General features: G+C 46.9%; 2 protein-coding genes across 10 annotated transcripts in view; one reads left to right on the forward strand and one right to left on the reverse strand.

The window, feature by feature from the left end:
- The window catches only part of LOC146990722 (uncharacterized), a 142,876-nt gene that overhangs the window by 116,737 nt on the left and 8,472 nt on the right, over positions 1-17,667 (reverse strand). The window lies entirely within an intron of this gene.
- On the forward strand, positions 607-17,154 carry LOC146990731 (putative ribonuclease ZC3H12C). The gene is made up of 6 exons (XM_085798481.1): positions 607-765; positions 10,551-11,416; positions 12,041-12,180; positions 12,274-12,508; positions 12,635-12,741; positions 13,591-17,154. Exons 2-6 carry the CDS (start codon positions 10,620-10,622, stop codon positions 15,162-15,164), a joined length of 2,853 nt encoding a protein of 950 aa, XP_085654607.1. The 5' UTR covers positions 607-765; positions 10,551-10,619; the 3' UTR covers positions 15,165-17,154.

Here is a 17,667-nt window from a genome sequence, read left to right on the forward strand (position 1 = left end):
AAAACAATATTTTTTATCAGTCTTTTTTTTTTTTTTAATCAATTAGCTACTGGACATTTCAGGGGACCCCATTTGAATTCCAGGTGACCCCACATGGGGCCCCGACCCCAAGGTTGAGAAACACTGGCCTAGATGTAGTATACAATAGGATGACATGTAAATAACTCAAATAAATTGCATTAAAGTTCCCATTAAATCCTCGGTTAAACACAGAATAAAAAAAAGTTAATTAATTTGAAAAATAAAAAAGGCCACCTGCTGTTACATATTTTCACCACAAGGTGGCCCCGTTGTACCCCTCACGGCCCATCCCACTTCATGTCGCCTCCAATGGGTTGGCATTTCCGCGAAGCTCGCGTCAATGCAACACGTCGTAGTTTCCGGTTTACGTTGAAGGTATGATTTAAAAAACTAATATTGTTTATAAAACATCGCAAACAAACATAAATTGTGTAGAAAAACTAAAATGCGTCGTGTCGCATGGCAACACGTACGTTTTTAATGTAGAAAGAGCTCCGTTCTCTGCTTGAAAGCGCTTATTGCTTTTATTTTGAAAAGCCAACAGAGCGGAAGTCGCGCCGTTACTTGGTGTCGCTTGACGCAGCTCGGCTGGGTCACGCTGCAATCCAGCCGGATGTTTTTGCGTCGCCAGTCAGTATGTGATGGGAACGTTTGCTCGGTGCTTTTTCTTTCCGTGTGCGTGAATGTATGTGCGCGTGTGTGCGTGTGTCGTCTCCGAGCTGCGGCGGCGGCGGCCCTGAACAGGTGAGTTGACCCGGCGGTAAGCGGACCTGTTTGTCGGAGGAGCTGCAGGTTGGTGTTGGGGGGGAGGAGGGTGGAGGGAGGAGGGGGGGCTGCAGGGAGGTCGTGACGGTGTTGGTTTGCAGTGCCCATGCACGCCCCTGCGCGCTCCCCTTATAGCTCCAACATCTGTGGTATAGTTGTGTTGCATATTGAAGCGTCAACAGGCTGCAGAGGGATGCTGCTGTGTTGTTGTAATGATTTATTAAGTGGGACTGCAGTTTTAGAGACATTTAAATGGCTGTTTTGTTGCTGTGGAGGGAGGGAGGGAGGCCTGAGCAAAACAAGCTCCCACTGGTTGTCGGCTTTCTATTGGATTTATGGGGGTATACATGGGGATACTGAAGACTCAGTGTCTTTTTCCACCTGTCAACTGTGTCTGTGTCTCTGTCCCCCTCCTGTCCTGACAGCTGTGTCTCTGCTGCACGCAGCTTAGCAGTGGCTCCATGAGGCTCAGAGCTGGAGCTGCTCAGGCTTTTTGGATGTTGTTTTTTTTTCCTGGTGGGTGCACAAGCCTTATAGCAGCAGACTGTCACCATCCCATCGCCAGGCATCAGTTCCCCCTGACTCTACACTTAGTTTTTAAAACATATTTTAAACTGCTTTAATATTTAAATAGTTCATATGCATGCTGTTCAGGTTCATCATTTATAAGATTCAGTGTGCTTTGTAAAGATCAGACTCTCCACACAGGCATCATCTGTTCACTTTTCATGTTGTTGAGTATTGATTTTGACATGTGCATGAACACAGTGCACTCTGAGGGTGGGGAGCGCGACTGTCAGCAGGGGCAGGGTCAGAGGTCACAGGGTCTCCTTCTGTTGACCCGGGACAGTTGTTAGGATGCGTTTTCAACCTCCTGGAGTGATGAGGATTTGCTGTTTTTAAATGATCATAAACTCTTAAAATCTTTGCACAAGTTTCTCTAAATGACTTCTGCTGGATGCTTGTAACATTTTTTGCTTTCTGATCATTTTCTAAGCCTTAGTTCGAGTTAAAACGCCATCAAATACACTGACAGTCCTGTATGTGTTTAGTGTTATCAGCCTCCAAAGGGGAAAAATGATCATCCTGTTGTTTTTGCAGTTGCTGGGAGCAACACACACACTCACACACACCTGTTTGTTGCGACAGATGGTCTCCAGAGCGCTCCTGTGTCTCTGTGAGTGTGTGTGTGTGGATACAGTGCTGGTGGTCAGCTGCTGTGTCTCCCTTCATCATGTTTATCCGACTCAGGACGCGCTCTTATTTTGTCAGGCAGTTGTTTTCCTGTTAAGCCGCGGGGCTGAAACTGAACTTTATTTTACTTGGCGAGTGGAAAGAGTTGCACTGACACCACAGACTGACCTGACTTCCTGCTGTCACCAAAGATTGTCCTCGATATTCAGCTTTGTCTTGCCCTAAACAAGTATTTCTGTTGGCAGACATGTTGCCCTCCGGTGTTATTTAAAACAGGGTAATGGGATCACACTGTTACTATTTACAATTTGGCAGTGTAGGAGTGTTGTATTGTGTAGTAATGAAATGTTTTTTAACCACAGACTCATTGTTGAGTCTATCAAATATTAGAAAAGGTCCAAATTTTCCCTTTTCTCTAAAGAAATTAGCTCCAAATTTTGTCAGTTCATCTTCTGTGGATAATTAAAGCAGAAGTAAACACTCTTGAATCTGCAAACTATTAAAGCAGAAGTAAGCGGAATGTTTGTGTTAATATAAGTCTTAAATAGTTATATCTTCCGACAACAATCACTTATATAGAGTGTTTGGTCTGAAACACGGGTCTGTCAGTCACTCTGCTCTGCTGTAAGCCGAGGAGAAAACTTTCCTTGTATCCTACAACCTTTATCCAATGAGGAGAGAGAACGGCATAAAGGGGCGGTCCTCTCTGTGTGTGCAGCCAAGGGATGCGCGTGAATGTGGTGACGTAGGGACGAGGGCGGGGACTGCTAACTCCATCAGCTGACAGGAAGTTAGCCAAAACGACCGGATCGCTTACTTCTGCTTTAATCAATTTATCTTTTTCAATACATTTCTGTTGCTTTTTTCCTATATGATAGTAAGTTGAATGTTTTTTCAGTATTAATGGAGAAACACCAGCATCATAAATGTGTTACATGTGCTTCTATTTTGCTGAAATGATATCAGCTTTAATTGATTATTAGTTGATTGACAGAACATTAATCAGCAGCTGTAACGGCGATGACTCATTTTCTGTGAGGCTGTTAAGTAAAAACGCCAGACGCTCCCTCTGCCAGCGTCTCGCTAAAGAGGATTTTCTTGCTCCTCTTTGTGTGTGTATCTGTGTGTGTGTGTGTGTGTGTGTGAGACGGGAAGCCAAGCGTCTTTGGGATTTGGACCGATGCATCAGGAGCTTAGATCACCTCAGATGGCTTCATGCAGCGCTGAAGACCTCTTGGCGTGTGTGTGTGTGTGTGTGTGGGAGAGAAAGGTCAACTGTGACAATGAGAGTTTCACTTTCTGGCTGAGTTTGATGCCATGTGAACACCCACATTAGTGGAGCCGATGGGACTAACCAGACAGCACAGTGAGATGCCTTCACCGCCTGCTACATTTAGATGCAGAAGCTCTCTTGGAGGGTTTGTGTTGTACAACCTGCTTTAATTTGACTATATTGGAGCTGTAAACCCTGGATGAACTGTTGGAGTGAGAACAGCTACAGGGAGTCATTGTGTGACTTGGCTCGTCTCCAGTGTCATTTATTATTGCTGTCTTTGAGACATGTGAAAAGCTCTAATATCTAGTCAAATATTATTATTGGCTTCTTTATTCAATAGCTATATTTGCTCTGTTTCTCCTATAGTCTGGTTTAGCATATAGTTGTGTTGCACTAATGCAAAATTTAAAGGGATACTTCACCCAAAATCGATAATTCATCAATTTTCTACTCACCTCACCGTCATGCCAAGGAAGGGTTGGGAGAACTTTCTGAGTTATCAAAATGCTTTTGTAGTTCCAGCGGGGGTCCGACTGGCAACAGATTTACATATAATGGCGGCGGATAGAGCTCACTTTTGAATCGTCCAAAAAAAACACACTTAGAAACATCCAGATACCTCCATACTGCTCGTCTGTACTGACCCAAGTGTCCTGAAGCCGCCACATGAAAAAGTTGTTTGGAAAAAATTTATTTGATCTCTGTTTTTATCCTTGTTGTAGTAGTAGCTCTGAAAGTTCTCCGAACCCTTCCTTGGCATGGCGGTGAGTAGAAAATTGGTGAATTATAGATTTTGGCTGAAGTATCCTTTTAATCCCCTTCTCCATTGTCTCTGTGCTCTGTAGTGGCTTTGTATTATGTGTAACAGTGTAATCTTTAATATGCATTTATGTCACAGTGACAGCACTGCAAAAAAAAACAAAAAACAAACACTAATATATAAGTAGTTTGACTTTTATTTCTAGGTTTTATTTAGTTACATTTACCATCCCTACATCTGTGCGCAGTCACATTAAAGACAGAGAGGGAAAGATTTGTGTTTCCGAGTCATCTGCCCTAAGTGTGCCGCAACAATGAGGCACAGGTCCCCTCCTCATACTCATCTGGACATAAAACTTTTTGATGTCCCTCACACCCCCTCCCCACACACACACACACACACACACACACACACACACACACACTCACTGGCCCTTTTCCCCTTTCAGCCCAGCCACACTCTCCTCTTTACTCATGCACTCTCTTAAAGGCCACACTAGTCTTTCAGTCAGCTTCGCTCTTTTCTTTCAGTTTGAGCCCCTCCCTCCCTCCCCTTCCACTTCCACCACTACTACCCCCAACCCCCCCCCCCCACCCCCCGAGGCCAAGACAAAGGGAGGAGAGTGACTGTGGCGCTCTGCAGCCAGGTGTTCTCCATTGCTGCCCTGGGCCGTAATAGCAGCAGCCCTCACACTGCAGCTGCCCTCTCCAGCCTCCCATTGTGTGGCTCCATTGTTCGGCCGCCCACCCCTCGTTGATTCATCGGCCACACAGGGGAAGCCCTTTCAGACCGGGTAGTGTGTGTGTGTGTGTGTGTGTGCACATTGAGTACGCGTGCCTTGGGGAAACTGGGTGTTGCAGGCATTTGCCCACAGCCACTCCTCCTCCTCCTCCTCCTCCTCCTCCTCCCTGTCTCTGCGTCTCATTGTAAGGGCCGCTGCTGTGCTGTGATTGGTGGAGGATGCAGCCACTCTGAGCGAGGGAATGGCAGACATTGTTGCTCCATCTGTTCTGCCACTCATTGTCCAAGTTGCCTGCCTCGGTAGGACCTGACGGAGGGACGGAGCACAGTCCTGGTTGGAGGACACTCTGAGACGGGGGGACAGAGGAGGAGGCGTTTGTGTCTGTGTCTGTGCTTCACCTGCAGCTCTAAACTAACATCGGGTTTGGATGTAGCTGCTGAGGAAACTTTGGCACTTGTTCTTTCCTCTGTGTCACCTCCAGTGTTTCTCCCTGTCTGGTTTATGAAGGATTTAAACACGCGAACATGACCTAATGCACTTTCTCTTTAATCCTGGTAAGTGTGACGCTTATAACCTGACTTTTATTCTGAAATTTGACTTTTTAGCTGTAACTTTTATATTCTAAATGTCAATTTGTGGCAACTGTGATTTGTAGTTGCTTTGTCTCACTGATGCTGCAGCAGTGTTACCTGACTGACTGACTGACTGACTGACTGGCTTCCTGCAGCATCATTCACAAATCACCGATGCACTCTAAATGTCAAGATTTGCCTGAATTTAAATGAAGCTTTTCAAAATAAAGCCCCAATTTCTCTGCCTCCAGATCAGTTTGTGTCAGTAAGTGACAAACCGACTTTAACCGCTGCTTTTGCATGAGAAGCTGAATAGTGCAGCTTTGACACAGACTCATAACAGTTTCCAGCTCTGACTGTGCTGCTGCACCTGCTTCAACTTCTGCTGAAGTCTGCAGCTGTTTCACCGCCACTGCAGTTGTTTAAATTTGAAAACAGTGTGATGTGTGTTGATATGAAACATGAGGGGGGGTACATATGTGTGTGCGTGGTTGGGGATTTTTTTTTGGGGGGGTGGGGGTGAGAAAAAGCTTCATTTTATCTGGGTCAGCCTTGGAAAGTATGTGTGATAGAGTGCAGCTTTCACAGTGTATATCTGACCCTGTGTGTGTGTGTGTATGTGTGTGTGTCCATCCTGCTGTTTCTTTCTTGTCGTTTTATTGGATGTTTGGAAACAAGAGTGAGGTGCAGTGTGTGTGTGTGTGTGTGTGTGTGTGTGTGTGAGGGGGGAGACACCAGTTGCAAGCACCGCTCAGCAGACATCTGTTGCCCTGTTGCTGGCGGGGAAAGCCTAGCGCGCCATCTAGATGTACACTACACACTTTTTTTTTTTTTTTTTCTTACAATAAGTTTTGCACAGTGTCGGTCATGCAGACCCCCCCCCCCCCTTGTCCTCCCTGTGCCCCCTCTCAGACTATACCTCCCCCTCTTCCTACCTCCCCCCATCGCACACACTTACACAAAGCTCCCACATACAAAGCGCTGTAAGGAGCGACTGTGTTACATATTCATTACTGGCTCCATCAAAGCCGAGCAGCGCTGCTACTGTGTGTGTGTGTGTGTGTGTGGGAGCTGACCGGCTGATGTTTTAAAAGATGCACCCACTCAGCCTGCAGGTCTGGAGATGGTGTGATGTGATGAGGTGGCTCTGCTGTTTAGTTGTTGGTCCGTTAGGTTAAAGACTGAGGCCTGATTCCCACAATGCACCAACGGACTGAGTGGAACCCAGAGAGACCACACTCGCAGACTTTTATTTAACAGGCTCTAACAGGATTGGGATCAGATTTGTAAAGATTGCACCAAAATAAAAGAAGGTTAATGTTACTGGGGCACAGTTGCTTTAATTAAATGTGAAAAACCAGTATCTTTTTGCTCATTTTTACTTCTATTCTAATAGTTTATATCCAAATCTACCAGTGTAGATGTCATGGCTACTAATAGAAACTAATCAGCAGAATAACTGATTATTAAACATCATTAATTGCAGCCGTAGGCATGGGGATCTGAGGAACTCATCACCACTTCATTATTCTGCATAAGTTGATATGTTGTGTATATATAGTAGTAAATAAGTTGCAAGCTCCAGCCTGGTTTTATTAACTTCATCACCAACATCTCTGATGCACAGATCCACCTGATGTCTGAGAAAGTCATTTCTGTGACGACCAGTTTGTGCAATTGAAGGTTTTTTTTTTCTTTTCTGAAAGCTTGGAGGCCGTCGTCGCCGTGGGTGGATCTGAGTGTGTTTTGTATTGTGGTGCGTCCGTGGCGCCGATGTGCATTGTGTGTGTGTGTGTGTGTGTGTGTGCTTCAGACTGGATGATGTCAGGCCTGACAGAAGTAGTTTGGACGCGTCCGTTTAGACCGTCAACAGAGAGTGCGCATGAAATGTTCCCGATTGCTTCTACCTCTCTCTCTCTCTCCACAGCAGTATGAGTCACCGTGTGTGTGTTCAGTGTGTGTGTGTGTGTGTTCATGTGTGCATGGGCACCATCAACGCCCACTGTGGTGGATGCCAGGTTCCCAATCACTACTGCAGGTCTATTGTTGTCTTGGATGGCAGAGGGGGTGAGGGAGGGGTTGCCAGGGAGGGAGGCACACTTAAGCCCCTCACCAGACCTTTTTTTTTATGTGCACATATGTATGTGTGTGTGTGTGTGTGTGTGTGTGTGTGTGTGTGTGTGTGTGTGTGTCGCCGACTGAAACGCTGCAGCCTCTGTCTTGGCATTTGGGAGGGAGAATGCTTTCAACAGCTGTAGCTTAGCAACAGTAGCTCGACCATGTTGCTAGGCAGCCCCTTTTTCATAAAATGCACACTCGCTCCTCCACCCCCCCCCCCCCCTCCCAGCCGCCAGCTTTAAGTCACTTCCCCCTCTCTCCCATCGCCTGTCTCGCCCTGATGATGATGATGATGATGCTCCAGTTTAAAAGCTCCAGGCGACGTCTGTCTTGTTTGCTGATGAGTTCACTGGTATTATTATTACTTTTTTTTTTTTTTAAAGGAGGGACACTACAGGTGAATAGGGTAAACATTTTAAATACGATAAATTTTATGTTTAAATATGTAGGCTAAATGAGACAATATCTGATGAAATATGCGCTAATCTGCATACATTTCCAGAACTGAAATCTGAAAAATGGATAAAGCCACTCAAAATTCTTGTTTTATTTTGTTTACACATTAGTGTCAGAAGTTTTTCTCTTTTTATCACTCTGTAAATGAGAAAGTACTGTCAGTCGCCCAAAAAAAGTCCAATTTCACCATGTTTTTAGGAATAAAACGTTGTGTAAATCAGGCTGTGACTGATATATCAACAAACCCCTCTGTAAAAAACCTTCAGGATATAGACAGGAATAAAACTGGAAGGTTTGGTGTCTGTAAGAGCTGCTGAAGTGGAGATTTCTAGCTCAAGAGTCTGAGGATAAACTCATTTTGAGAAAACGGCCTTTAAAGACTTGTACTGTAAAATTCCATAGATTTTTAATGTAAATTATACTTTTACGATTGGTTGCGGACACGGAGGAAATGGCAATTTCTGGAGCCTACATCATTGTTCAGGAGAGAGAGAGCTTTACACTGATACCTGACATGACATGGGTCAGACACCACAGCACGTTAACTTTTGGTGAATTTAGGAGAAATCTACTGATGAAAGAGACAAACTGAAGTAAAATAAAAAGCTTAATGTGTATTTTCTCCCATTTCTTTCAACTTTTCTGAAAGAATACATGTTAAGGAAGAAAAATCTCAAAATTGATCAGTGCATGTTTTTGCCTGCAGTGTCTCGCCTTAAATAACATAGAAACTGTGACGTTCAATGGCTGTTCCTGTACACCTGGCCTGTGCGACTTTGTTTGCAGAGATTAACATATCGGTTTCGTGAACTCAGATTAACTTCTCAAAGCGCCTCCTGTAATTTGTGTGCAGTTTAAACCGATCAGATTAGCAGCCGCCCTATCCTCCCAGATCCCCACGGCTTCGGTGCCTGAACGCATCATGATGATTGGCTGAGAGCCCCTCTGAGTTTTAATGAGTGACTCTGCCGCCCCAGTGGGAAGAAGCATATGGACCTTAATTACCAGGTAGAATATGAGGATGGTGCTGCTGGTGGTGGGGGGTCGGCCTTTTTAAAAAAAAACACAAAAAAAAGAAAACGGTCCACCCTCTGTTCCCCTGTTAGATTGATGTGCTGTGGCGTGGCCCCCCGTATGAACACACTGGGGCCAGACCAGGAAGAAAAAAACACGCGGGAGTCCATTAATTAGAGTGAGCGGCCCCCACCCACCGCCTCTTTGTGTCGCTCAGTCTGGAGGCCCCAACTGCCCGAGACACAGAGCGTTAGAGCCAGTGAGTGTAAACAAGATGGCTCACAGTGTTTGGGGTGGTGGTGGTGGTGGTGGTGGTGGTGGGGGGGGGCTGAAGTCAGATTTCCCTAAAGTGACGCTCAGTGTTGACTCTGAATTATCCTGTTGCAACAGGAGCTGAATGCAAATTCTCACTTTGCAAATAGTTTCTCTGGTATTTCAGGCCACCGGTTACTTTTCTAACGCCTCACAGTGTCTTCACATCATGTGCTTTTTTAAAAAATCTCTTAAATAGTTTTTTATTGTCTACACCCGAGGTCTTCAACAGGGGGTCCGCGGAGGAACTCTTTCTTTTTTTTCGTTTCCACATTTATGTTTAAAATAAAAACAACAATTTGAACAGCTTGTACGCTTGATTGTCAGGCAATTGATAGATATTGTTGATACTAGCACTGAGCACAAGGTCTGTTGGCCCCCTACTCACTGTACCTGCACATGTTTAAATAAAAACATGCAAATATGAACCTGCGTATTATCTGAATAGTTTGATAAATGTAAATGTAAATGTACTTTATGCATACAGCCCTTTACAACAATCCTTTCGGTGTACCAAAGTGCTTTACAGCAGGTAATAGATAAAAAGAAGAATAAATAAAAACAATAAAATACAGTGAAAGCAATACAGCATGATCAAATAAGATAAAAGTGTCATCATGCTAAAGCCATCCTAAATAAATAGGTTTTTAGCCTCGGTGGTTTGTCCACGCTTTGTAGGCTAAGCAGTTTAATATTTTTATATTTATACATTATATCTGTAATTGTTTACCTTTGTTACTTTGATAACTGTTTTTAACTCTTGTTTTAACTTTTTTCTTTTTCGGTTGCTGTTGTAGCAATTTGAGGTTGTTCTTGTTAAATGTAGTAGTAAAGTGCGTTATAAATAAAATTCATTATTATTATTATTATAATATGTAGTAGGGGGTCCCTGCTCCATTTCTTCATCGGTTTAGGGATCCTTGTCCTGAAAACCGTCCGCACCACAGAGAATATTGTTCTGACCCTCAATATAACAACAATACAGCTCCCACTACATCACTGAAGTGTGTTGTTAATCAACTGAATTAATAATGTGCTAGTTTTAATGAACTAGTTTTAGTCTTGTAACTCTGATATATTTATTTATGTATTTTTGCATTTCTACTTGTAGGTGTATTAGTTTATTGGGTGTTTTATCACTTAATTTTGTATTTAGGTCTGCAATTCTTCAGATAGATCTGTTTCTTTTTTTTATTGTTGCAATGAATGACATGTGAATGCTGCTACAGAATAATAACCATTACCATAACCATTTTCTGTGAAGGATTATTAAACTTTCTATCTATCTTAAACATTATGTCCCTGTCTCCTCATCCTCAGGCGCCCATGAGTGCAGCTTTGTGAGAGGGCAGCCGTCGGCCCGCGGTGCTGGATGTCTGTGACAGTTCCATGGGTCAGAAAGACCATGTGGAGGCGGGAGCGGGCCACATCCTCGACCTGGGGCTGGATCTGGAGTATCTCCACGTAGCGGGGTCCGACCGGCAGGCTGGCGGCGCAGACGGGCCCCCTGCTATGGAGGAGCAGGGGGAAAGCTCCTGTAACCGCAGCAACGCCGACTCCCCTCCTCCACCGGCCACGGCGGAGGAGGAAAACCCCGCACCTGATGCAGAGCGAGAGCCACCGCCGCCACCGTTATCGCCGCCGCCGCCGTCGTCCAGCTCTGACGGAGGAGAGGGAGGGTCCACCCACAGTAAGAACACCCACCAGCCGCTCTGTCGGACCCAGTGTGTGGACTTAGGCACCGAGGGGCTCCCGTCTGAACTCTCATTAGAGCTCGAACGCGACGCCCGGTCCCCGCCCAGCTCCCCATGTAAGACCCCATCGGACCCCCGCCCCTCCAAACCCGAGGCCGGGGGGAAGGAGTACCAAGCCAAGCTGGACTTCGCCCTGAAGCTGGGCTACTCCGAGGAGACGGTGCGGCTGGTGCTGTCCAAGCTCGGCCCCGACACCCTCATCAACGACATCCTGGGGGAGCTGGTCAAGCTGGGCACCAAGACGGCGGACAGCGAGCAGCCGGCCGGGTCGTCGCTGGCCTCCACCTCGTCCTCCTCGTCCTCCTCCTCGTCCTGCGGCTGCTCCGACGCGCTGGAGGGTCAGAGGTCGGACTCGCCCTGTCCGTCAGACTCCCTGTGCGACCAGGACAACCTGCGGCCCATCGTGGTGGACGGCAGCAACGTGGCCATGAGGTGAGGACAGCACCACAGATCACACTGAGCCCCAAGGGATAGTTCAACATTTTGCTAAATTGGCCCATTGCCATAATCCCTATAGTTTTAGGAGTAGGTTCGTGACCTTTAATTGGAGGTGCAAGCTTTTTTGAGAACGGCGGAGCAGAGCCGCGAGCTGCTCTCAAGGCAAATGCAGAGACTGCTTGCTGAAAAACTACCTCCGCCGGGAACGTGCATCAGCGATTTTGCATGAATTTACCTCTAAAACAACTCCGTCTCATAATGTTACATTATTTTCTCATAGCATGGTGAATCTGCAGGTCACAACTTGTCAATCCCATTAGCCTCCGTAGTGTAGCTCTGAGCAGCTCACGGCTCTGCTCCGCCGTTCTAAAAACAGCTTGCACCAACAATTAAAGGTAACGAACCTACTGCTAAAACTATAGGGATTATGGCAATGGGCCAATTTGCCAAAATGTTGAACTATCCCTTTAAGAACGACTTAAGAAAGAATCTAAGAAAATCCCTCAGAAGATATTGGTGAATGAGGCCCTAAGTCACACAAAAAAAACGTTTTATTTTTCTTATTTCAAGTGTTAATTTGCTGTTTCCCTTCTGCCTTTTTTTTGCTGTGTCCTGCAGTCATGGCAACAAGGAGGTGTTTTCATGCCAGGGCATCCAGCTGGCTGTGGATTGGTTCCTCGAGCGCGGCCATCATGACATCACAGTGTTTGTGCCCGCCTGGAGGAAGGAGCAATCCCGGCCCGATGCACCTATAACGGGTTAGAGCGACACACACACACAAACACACACAAAGTGGAGGCAGTAACACGTTTCTTCTGACCTCACCGTAACGTAAACCTCCTCGTCCACAGATCAAGAGAACCTGCGTCGCCTGGAGAAGGAGAAGATTCTCGTCTTCACTCCCTCACGACGAGTCCAAGGCCGGCGCGTGGTTTGCTATGACGACCGCTTCATTGTCAAGCTGGCGTATGAGTCAGACGGCATCATCGTCTCCAACGACAACTACCGGGACCTGGCTAATGAGAAGCCCGAGTGGAAGAAGTTCATTGATGAGCGGCTGCTGATGTACTCCTTTGTCAACGACAAGTGAGTAGAGGAGGAGGAGGAGGAGGAGGAGGAGGAGGGAGAGTGGTGACATAAGGAAGGTTTAAAGCGCTCTTCATCATTATGCTTTATTAACTGCTTGTGTGATGCGTCCTCTCTGTGTCTCAGATTCATGCCCCCAGACGACCCTCTCGGGCGCCACGGCCCCAGCTTAGACAACTTCCTGAGGAAAAGACCCGTCATGCCCGAGCAGAAGAAACAGCCTTGTCCATACGGTGCGACCACACACATACATACACACACACACACACACACACACACACACACGCACAGAATTCACCTGAACCCACAGCTGCATCTTAATACATTAGAAAAGTTTATTTATGTCAGTAATTCAATTCAAAAACTGAAACTAATACATCATATAGATCCATTACACACAGAATGACATTTCAGGTCTTTATTTATTTCATTTCTTTTAATTGTAATGATTACATTTAATGAAGACCTCAAGTTCTGTATCTCAAAAAATTTTGAATATAACAAAAAACATTTTTAACATGGAAATGTTGGCCTTCTGAAAACTATGTCCATTATGCACTCAATACTTGGTTTGGGTTATTTGACTAGAACTACTGGTAATTGACCTGTCCCTGATTCTGATTCTGTATAACGCATCTAAAAAAAATGTGTTGAAATCATTTAAAGGAATTTAAAGTCCTACTGAAAACGTTTGTGTGGGCAATATATTAACTTCATTCATTCAGAAATATTTCAGTTTTAATACCAGTTTTGCTTGGTTATGAAAGAGATTTTCACAGAACTAATGCTGCAAATTGTACAAAGATGGAACTCTCTAACCTGGTGCATTATTAAAAATAATAATCTTTACATTAAAAATTGACCAAAAAGCAGTTACAATAATGTACATTTATTTAACATGACCCACTCCAGAAGTTTAACAGTGCAACTGCTTTAACAGTCGATAGCAGGAGACGAATAGAGGAAATAGAAAATAATATATGATAAAAGATCTTATGAATCAAATGAAGATCGATATAAATCGGAAAATTGATTATATTTATTATGCCATCAAACTGAGACCTTCTGTCTCTTGGTTACAGGAAAGAAGTGCACTTATGGCCACAAGTGTAAGTACTACCACCCGGAGCGAGGCGCCCAGCCGCAGCGCGCCGTGGCCGACGAGCTGCGAGCCAGCGCCAAGACCTGCGTGACCACGAAGAACCAGGGCGACGCCGGGCTGGTGAAGAGCCACAGCGTGCCGGCCGGCAGCATCGAGGCCAAGAAGGGCGCCACCAAGAGGCAGTCGGACCCCAGCATCCGAGCCCTGTCCTACAGCGACGCCGAGGAGAAGCTGCTGGCCAAGGGGCGGGCGGAGAGCCAGAAGAGCAGCAGCAGCGGTTCTACCAGCAGCGGCGGCGGCGGTGTGGGCGTCACCATGTCCGCGGCGCCCGGCGGCCCGCCGTCCGGCCTCAGCCTCCCGCAGGACCAACAGTCCAGAGCGCCCACTCCTCACGGCCTCCTCCCGGCGCCCGGCCACGACCTGTACCCCCACTGCGAGTCGCCCGACCTGAGCTACTACTCGGTGACGCGCGCCTACTCCGGCCTGAGCCTGGCCTCGCGGCGCAGCCCGGACTGCCGCTTCCCCAACGACGCCGACCTGCGTCTGGGCTCGCTGGGCTCCGCCGGCTCCGAGTGCGGCAGCGAGAGCAGCGCCAGTTGCGGCAGCAGCTGCGACTCGTACGGCGAGCGGCCGTGTCCCGGCTGCCCCCCGCCGGACGCCTTACTGGAGGACAACGTCCACTTCCACGGCCGGATGTACGCGCACCACGCCGCCTCGTCCAGCCACGACCTGTGCGGCGGCCTCCATCCCGCCGACTACACCAACATCCCACACGGCCACGGCTACCACATGAGCGTGACGCGCGGGCCGAGCTGCGCCCACGACCAGCAGCAGCCGCCGCCGCCGCCCGACGCCCCCCCGAAGCGCCCCCTCTACCCGTTACCGCCGCACCTGCAGCACCAGCCGCTCGCCGCTCGCTCCAGCTGCCCGGGCGACTACCACTCCCTTCCACAGTCCAGCCCCCACCCGCCCGGCTCGCCGCTGGGCCGCTGCCTGGCGCCGACGCGAGCCGAGAGCGTGTCCGACTCCCACCTGTACGAGCACCTCTCGGCGTCGCACCGTCACCACCGCCCCAAAGCTCTGCCCGGCTGGGACTCGTACTACGGTCGCCCGCCACCGCCGCCGTCGTCCCGGTACGAGCCGTCGGCCTATCAGAGCCTCCCGGACACACGCCAGTCGTCCTGGCACGCCCCCCCGTGGACGCAGGACGGCTACGCCCTCCACCCGTCCCCCACGCACTACCTGAGCCACCCGCCCTCGGCCCACTCCTCTCACCCGCCTCACCCGTCCAGCGCTCCCCTCCCGCCCTACCCGCCTCACTGCGGCCGCCTCGCCCACGCCGCCGGCCCCCCCTCCTCCTATATGCAGCAGCACTCGGACTCCCCCGTGCACGCCCCCCACTACGGCGACGTGCGGGAGAAAGTCTACGTCAACCTGTGCAACATCTTCCCCTCGGAGCTGGTGAGCCGGGTGATGGCGAGGAGCCCCCACGTCACGGACCCCCAGCAGCTCGCCGCCGCCATCCTGGCAGAGAAGGCCCAGACGGGCTACTGAGGCCCGAGCTGGTGCATTGTGGGTAAAAACAGGAGAACAGAAACACAAACAAAACCCTGCCGTTGCAACACTTTGCATGGCGGCGTTTTTCCTTTTTTCAAAGAGTTTTCACGGATCCAGCTCTCGTCACCGCGACGACCGACTCAACTCAACCAGACAAAAAGTGTGAAGAGAAACGTGTGCGACTACATCTACTCTTTTTTTTTGTATTTATTCAGCATCTTCTTATGTGTGTCCTTCACATGCAATACTTGTGATGCATCAAAATGTAAAGGCACTTTTTTCTTTTAAATTTTACACCCCAATCCCAACTTAATGAATTGATTTCACCAGATATGAAGGATTGTTTTTAACGTCCACACTAGTAGAGGATGTGCACACATCACATGCACTGTGTTTATTCTTAGATTTGAGCAAAGCAGTGTTTGAAAATCTATTTTTCTTACACGTGTGTGGCTCTAGATGGACGGGAGTTTCAGCCGGTCACAGAGAAGTTTTTCTGTGAGGTGGCGAATCCCGTCTGGTACACATGACTCCTATTTGACCACCATGTGTGTGTGTTATACTATTAATCTCTGTGTGTGTGTGTCGTGTGGGGTTTTTCGTCATGTTGGTTTGGAGAAAAAAAGAAGAAAAAATTCAGTGTCTGAAAGATAGTCGTCTCATTTGAGATGGCGTTGGTATTTTTGGTCAGAGTTGTAGCTGTAGAGATGGGTGACCCTGTCGTGTGTACCTTAGTTTTAGTAAGGGACATCTCTCTCTCTCTCTATCTCTATCTATCTTTCTCTAACTCTCTCTCTCTCACTCTCTGGCCCTTTATTTTGGGTCAACTCTGGTTTCTGCTACAGACAGAACATCTGGAAATCGGTATATAAACAGACCGTGTATGTATGTACAGTATTGTAAATATATTTAACAGATTCCCCGTGCTGTGCTTTTGGTGAACAGCGTCTCCCTTTGTCTGTAGCAGATCCCAGCTGAATCCATGCTAGACAGAGAAAAACCTTGTTTGATACAAATTGTATCATTAACTAAGTCGCTGATGTTATATACAGTACATGGACTCGTTGATCCGTATTTATCAAAACACTCTCGATGTATTGCTTTTACGCACAACACTTGTTCCAACTTTTAATCTTGTGGAAATAGCTTTGAGACAATGACTTCAAATATGTTAGGGAAAACAGAAGGAGTTGTCGGCCTACTATGTTTAGGTGTCGCGACTTCTTTGTCTTTGCTTTTGGGTTTTTGAAGCTGGCTTATTTTCTACAGGAGCTCCAATACAAATCACGCCTGAAGTATATTTTGGTCGACGAAAGGGAATGAATCTGTTTCCAGGCGTTGGTTTAGGTTGGGGTCGGTTCATCTTGAAACTTCTTTTAGCCTCTTTATAAAGACAGGAAGTGGATTATTAAACTTTATGCGAGAAACAATAGGGAGCTGATTTCTGATCATTAATCATCTCTGATCTATGACGTGGACAGACCCCAACCATGTATAATAAGTAAAATGTTATACATCTATCTTCATCTTGGGTCGGTCTCATATCCCTTGGTGGCTGTTTTGAATGGATCCAGCTGTTTCTGTTTGGCTACCTGAGCACTTATTAAGATAATACTTTTCCCTGTGTAACATTTCCCAGTATTATTCACACCAGACTGTGTGATTGATTGATTGATTGATTGATTAATTAGGCTAATTAAACAATAAGCAGGTAGAGCCCACAAACGGTGGAAAGCGAGTTCAAAACGGCCGCCAAGGGATTAAAAGTCTCCACAGTGAGCTCACCATCCAGTTTCATTACAAGCCAGCTACGTATAGCCCACTGGTTTCTTTCCTGTCCGACGTGTCACATTGTACAAATAAGAAAATAACCTGTACAATAGCACGTGCTGTTGATGAGAGAGAACCTCTGTGTGTACTGAAGAAGCGCCTTCTCTCCGGCCTCCTGGCACCGTGTGTCAGCGTGGCGCCCGAGCGTGGGCCCAAAGTAATGCCTCTACATGGCATTGTGCTTATGACACATCCAATACTCTGAACTATGTTCAGCTAACTCTTATGCATGTTTTGATTTGTTTTGGTTTCTGCATGTATCCTTGTGTTTATTTTGTGTACAAAGCTGTGTTTCCGTCTACCGGACTTTTGTCTGGCCGTTACTGTGACACGCTGCTAGCTGTCGAGATGCTTCTAGATTTAAAATCCAGCTTGTTTTTTCTGCTCATTAAGCTTTTTGTCTTGTATATGCATTAGTACTGGTTTCAGTAAAGCATCCCTCTTTAACAATACAATTGAAGTCAAGTGGTAATGCTTGATGTTTGTTCCAAAGGATGAGGAAGCATGTTTTGGAAAGCATCTGGCTTACTCCAACGTTGTTTTAAAAGTGCATAATGGAAACGTATATGATAAATGGACATCTCTGCTGTAGATATTAGGCCACTTGAGTCTCTGTGGTCGTTCATATGTATTAAATCTGACTGAACTGGATTTCACGTTGATTCTGATC

This window comes from Trachurus japonicus, chromosome 2, assembly GCF_045865225.1.
Source record: "Trachurus japonicus isolate A0001 chromosome 2, Traja_1.0".
NCBI classification, from domain to species: Eukaryota; Metazoa; Chordata; class Actinopteri; order Carangiformes; family Carangidae; genus Trachurus; species Trachurus japonicus.

Excerpts from the sequence above, each read along its gene's own strand:
- LOC146990731 (XM_085798481.1), top strand. The coding sequence starts at position 10,620 with ATGGGTCAGAAAGACCATGTGGAGGCGGGAGCGGGCCACATCCTCGAC. Across the intron at positions 12,181-12,273 it reads GCCCGATGCACCTATAACGG|ATCAAGAGAACCTGCGTCGC; the intron begins GTTAGAGCGACA and ends CCTCGTCCACAG. Across the intron at positions 12,509-12,634 it reads TACTCCTTTGTCAACGACAA|ATTCATGCCCCCAGACGACC; the intron begins GTGAGTAGAGGA and ends TCTGTGTCTCAG.